At 34.5% G+C, this 6000-nt stretch overlaps 1 protein-coding gene across 3 annotated transcripts in view; it reads right to left on the bottom strand.

Moving 5' to 3' along the window:
• LOC110448455 (protein kinase C and casein kinase substrate in neurons protein 2-like) overlaps positions 1 to 6000 on the bottom strand; it is a 53788-nt gene extending 47788 nt beyond the window's left edge. For all 3 annotated transcript variants that reach the window (XM_021494713.1, XM_021494714.1, XM_021494712.1), the window contains exons 1-3: positions 5924 to 6000; positions 2414 to 2709; positions 1507 to 1706 (exon numbers count right to left, since the gene is read on the bottom strand). In XM_021494713.1, the coding sequence (XP_021350388.1) occupies positions 1507 to 1706; positions 2414 to 2621 (408 nt within the window). In that variant the 5' untranslated portion in view covers positions 2622 to 2709; positions 5924 to 6000. The remainder of the gene's footprint in view (positions 1 to 1506; positions 1707 to 2413; positions 2710 to 5923) is intronic.

The following is a 6000-nucleotide window of genomic DNA, read 5'->3' on the forward strand; positions in this document are numbered from 1 at the left end:
AGTCAAAGTCTCAGTCATAGTTCAAGGGTTGGTCTCATTTGTATAACAAAAGCTCATAATCCTTATCTAACAGTCAAAGACTCTGTCATACTTCAAGGGTGTGTCTCATTTGTATAACAAAAGAATACAAAAGCTGATAATCCTTAGCTTACAGTCAAAGACTCAATCATGCTTCAAGGGTTGGTCTCCTTTGTATAACAAAAACTTATAATCCTTATCTTACAGTCAAAGACTCTGTCATACTTCAAGGGGGTGTCTCATTTGTATTACAAAAGTTTATAATTCTTATCTAACAGTCAAAGAATCATTCATGATTCAAGGGTTGGTCTCATTTGTATTACAAAAGTTTATAATTCTTATCTAACAGTCAAAGAATCATTCATGATTCAAGGGTTGGTCTCATTTGTATTACAAAAGTTTATAATCCTTATCTCACAGTCAAAGACTCATCCATACTTCAAGGGTTGGTCTCATTTGTATTACAAAAGAATACAAAAGCTTATAATCCTTATCTCACAGTCAAAGTCTCATTCATGCTTCAAGGGTTGGTCTCATTTGTATAACAAAAGCTTATAATCCTTATCTAACAGTCAAAGACTCTGTCATACTTCAAGGGTGTGTCTCATTTGTATTACAAAAGTTTATAATTCTTATCTAACAGTCAAAGAATCATTCATGATTCAAGGGTTGGTCTCATTTGTATTACAAAAGTTTATAATCCTTATCTCACAGTCAAAGACTCATCCATACTTCAAGGGTTGGTCTCATTTGTATTACAAAAGCTTATTTAATCCTCATCTTACATTTAACTATCAATGGTCTCATCCAAAGCTCACCGCTCTCATGCAAATCAGAATGTACAATGTATACAGGACTCTGATAAATTACACATGTAACCAACTGGTCATCTATTTCCCAAGTAACTACATATACACTAGGAGTTCAGGACTACAGATTAGTCCAGTGCTACAGCAAAATGGAAATATTCTTTAGCAAAGTCTGTAACAATTGCAAGTGACCAGATAGTTCAATAACGTGAGAAACTCTCCCTCTATATAAAGGCTGAATCCTGACACCTGCCACAGCACACCCATGCATGTTTGTGAGAACAGGATTAAAGAATTATCGTAAAAAATACCCTGGAGTGCTTATGTTAATGTGGTCATTTAATCACTATGATTCCAACCCAAGACTAATTTACCAGTGCTCAACCAACTGAGCTAAGGCCACAACGAAAATTACTTGTGTTTCCACTATTATCCTCAGAAAAATAAAGATAGGTAGGTAGGCAATTTTTATTTATTCTTGAAAACATGTTTACTATGCTTATATAAAGCATGAGTCCTCACTTACACAGTGCATATCACTAAATGCCAATACAAACATTATGGTAGGTAGGGTTAGCCAAAACACAAGACTTTTTATTTGGCCTAAAGGGAAATCCTCTCCAGCAGAGTCAGTAACAAGTAACAGCACTATGATACAAGACAGTTAGGACTACTGTACCTTCTTGAAACCATCTTCCATCTCTTTTGTTTCCTTGAAATGCATCAGAGATTTGTGGTAATTGTCCTTCTGCCATTGTTTGATGTCTGCGTAAGCCTTGGACATGAGATTCTCCCCGACCAGTGTGTGGAGGTTTGCCACACTATCAGCCTCTTCTAGCAATCCTCGCCATGCTCCTTGTGTTGTGGCATACTCGGGTCCTACACGCATATAGAAAGTCATTATTAAATAACCATTCTTCCTAAACTTTTACATAACTTTGGATTGGGATTCTTTATATTCGATGCTTCACATGAGTTAAGCTGTTTAGATTACTTTTTTAAGGTTTTCAGATACAAAACAGTTTTAAATTTAACCCATTTTAAATATGTTTATGATAAATATATTGCATCACTCAGTAAAAAAGGAAACAGCAGCCTTGAAGCTCCTGGAGTTACACTCTTTTGTGTTCTCTGCACCACTGGATTATGTCGAGGGTAATGTGGAAGCCACACGGCTAGCTATTTGATTGGTTTCAGGTGAGCTAAAAACCGACCAATTGCTAAGCTGATACCCGTTCTTTGAAGAAAACAGTGGAACAGGACCTGACCAGATTTCAAAGCTTGTCTATTTTACAATTATGCCATGAGGCGTGATTTTCTTGATGTACATAGTATACCAAAGGATCAATCTAGTCTTCTTGTATCATCCCAAAGTGGGGCACACTTAGCCCTCAATTTTGTCATGACATGTTTCAGGGATGCAGAGAATGTAAGTGAGCATGGCTCCTGGAGTATTGGATGAGGAAATGACAAACTAACACTTTCTAAATTAATTGCAAACTGAATTTACATGTTAAATATATCTAAATTTCAACCTTACCAATTGAATAAAAAACAATTGTGTGAGAGGAGACAATTTTTGGTACCTTTGTCTAAGTATTCGTTCCACCTTTTAGTCCACTGTGAGAGCTGTTTGGCATAGTTCTTTTCTATCTCGCTCCTCGACTCTATGAGACTTCTAAGGCTTTCACACATTTTGTGTCCATTGTCAACACGCTTCACTGTCCGCTGGTACTTGCCCACCTCCCAAAAGCTATCGCTAGAGGGCTGAATCGATTCCTCATAGTTTGTCATGATGAACACTTTTGTTTTACTATTTCCTAAAGTTTGTATTGACTTTAAATTCTTCAATTGCCGTTTCTGGAATTACCACATCAGAAGTCTGAAAAATGAAATGATAGTTTGAAACTGAAATATACATTTTGGTAAATCAAAGTTTATTTTTTTATTACGTCACTGTGTATTTTTTCCTTAACCTTGGATGGAAAGTTGTTGTATTTTTAAATGTGTACCTTAATTAATAAAACTAACCTACCAAAAGATTTGGAGTGATAAAAAGATAAACATATATATAGCCCATAGGCCTCATTACATACATACATGTATATGTATATGATCACAAGTCCAGTGAGAGCTATATAGTAATGTACTATGTACATTATTACGTACAGGTCAACCAGGATTGGGTAGTAATTTAAAGCTACTACTCAAGGTCAATGTTTAAGTCAACATTTCAGCAAATCTCAGTAAACATTTCAACTATCCCCAACACTTAAACATGGTACATATTCAGTAAATAGTCTACCAACTACCCAGGGATATCAAATGCTATTGAATTAACAATACATGTGTATAATCAAATCTACTAATTTATACGTACATAACACAGGTATAGTACCCAGTCTCCGGCTATATTACAATCTGACCACTCCATATAACGTCATGACAACTGTAGCTTTCAAACAAAGCTCAAACTGCTAAGTCACGATAAAGAATATGACCAGTATTTCAATTTAGTGTGATCCATTAGCAGCTAATTCATTGAAGGATGTGTGTCGTACTCCATGTGTAATGCATGACAGAAATATAAGTAAAGATAGGATACAAATTGTTCTAACTGTTGCAATTGGATTTTTTCCACACATTGTCACCAATTATGCACTAATATATACACTGTCATATTCCACAATAATATGGCATATATATATATATATATATATAAGGAAGAATATTTAGCCTGGTATAAAAGGGATGAGTGCTAATTCATGTCTATAGAGTGAATATGCAAAGCATGTAAGTGATACATATATATATATATATGTGTTTTTAATTTAAAATTTTGAAAATTTACAGTAACAAACAAAACAGTATTTATATCAAAGGTTACATAAAGAATGTGCATGCATTACATTGATATTATTTAATCATGTTATAAATACACTTTGTAGAATTATTGACAAGTATAACATATTATTGACATAAATGTTGACATATATAATGGGATAGCTATATACATGTAGATCCAGTACCATCAGGCATCAGATGCAGTTACATATCAATAATAGCAGCAATAACTGATTACCATTATCAATTTAAACTCGTTTACCCTTGAAATTTCATAATGAACTATTTCAACCTTTGAACTGGGAGAGTTCAAATGTGTCCTCAGGGGTGAATGATTTAATGTACACATGCTAAAAAATATACACTACATATCCAACAGAAAGGTATAAATTATATACTTTTACGGCTCAGACAATACCTATAGCTAATAGCGTACAGCTTACAAGCAAGCACAAATGGTACCTGTTATAGAAATACTTGAACCTATAAATAGATCTTTAAAACACTCCTCTATTGACGTAACTGCATTTGTTGACTTTGCAGATAAAATGACTATAATATATACAAATAAATGTTATCTTAAAATTTAACTTGAAATGTGATACTGTACTTTGTGCATCCCTCTATTACATACATGTACCATGTCCACTTGTCATATCTTATAATTATTAATCTAAAAATTTTGAGTAGGCAATGATAACAATATTGAGATATGTTATGAATGTGTATATTAATCTATAGTCTCATTGATAAATTACAGGTAGCAGTCATTTTTTCACTTATCATACTACAGGTATATCCAGATAATCCAATATGCTTTCATACTAAGAATTCCAAGGAGTGGCTCTAACTATCCCTATTAAATTTTACATACTCGTCATGTTTCCTCTCCTCTCCCTACTCCGGAATTTTCACCCCCAGTTTTTAATCTTGAACCTGTCTGCTGTATCCCAATACCATATTCATGAACTTCAATACATTTTATTGATATTATTAATAAATTTAAATGACAGTATTTCTATTTTCAGAATTTCGGTTCATCAAAATACGAAATGAATTGAAGCTACTGTAGTGACTGTTTTTATTAGACATATGATCACAAGAGTCTGAAATTCTGCCAAAATTAATAATAACAGTAATACGGACTAATACAAAAAAAACACTATAATATGCCTAAAATATTTTTTAAGGATAATGTAGTGTTTTTTTTGTATTACTGTTATTAATTTTTGACAGAATTTCAGACACCTGTGATATGATGATGTAAACAAACATCCTTGGCAAATTCAGTATTTTATAACAATAAACATTGTACCTGAGGCATACTGTTAACTATTTGTTAAGATTGAAATCAACCACAACAGTTCAATAAGCATGAGGTCATAACCCTCCGAAGACCTACTTTGTATAGGTAATCTGTATCCACAGTATATATAGTAAGTTCAATGAACCGTGCTAAATGTTTACTTTCTCGGTTATAATGTTGTTCCCAGACAAAAAAAACACATAAGACATTGACAATATATACCTTTACCATGCTAGATCTATAAACATGGAACCAATTTACCTGGTCACTGAATTAATTTACCAACATTAGGAGACATACGCTAACGGTAGATTGTCACCCAACCCTCCCAACATAGGGCGTAGGCCTCTCATTCATGTAACCCAATAGGGCCGACTGCCAATTTTCCTTGTCCAAGATTGATATGCTGAAGGCTGGCGGTCGTTAGACAAACGTATCGCACATATACTTTGACTGGACATGCAATATTATATAGCTGTGTGTAATTGCGTTATTAGTGATAATGTATTAGGGCCCCTGGACACAGTTAAATGACCCACGTTCGGTGTACACACCCCAAGGTCCAAGACAGGTGTGCAAGTTTTCGCACCTGTCAGATATCTTGAGCGGGTCATACGTTTGTCAACACCACACAAGTACTACTTACCAATACACAGGTGTGTAAGCGGAAATAAAACCAAATGTTTTAAAATTATGACCTTTGAGCGCCATTATATTGATATTTTCCACAAATGAAGCTGAAAGTCCTATGTTCCTTAGATTCCAGGTTGAATACACTTCGAAGGGGGATCACTCGACCTCAACGAAAACAAGTTTTCCGTCCGTGTGCTTATCTGACACAAGATAAAATTACCTGCATAGATATTTTAATCCATTTCTGGTTCGTCGTAATATCAAAATCCAACAGAAAGTGCCTAGGAAATGTAGTTAATCCAGGTTTACTTACCAAAGTTTACTTCACCCGGACTTTCCACTGGGCTATCTTCCGGAGATTCCAAAATGGCTGATATTGAAGGGGTGTGG

The sequence above is a fragment of the Mizuhopecten yessoensis genome, unplaced genomic scaffold (genome assembly GCF_002113885.1).
Source record: "Mizuhopecten yessoensis strain PY_sf001 unplaced genomic scaffold, ASM211388v2 scaffold4033, whole genome shotgun sequence".
Classification (NCBI taxonomy): domain Eukaryota; kingdom Metazoa; phylum Mollusca; class Bivalvia; order Pectinida; family Pectinidae; genus Mizuhopecten; species Mizuhopecten yessoensis.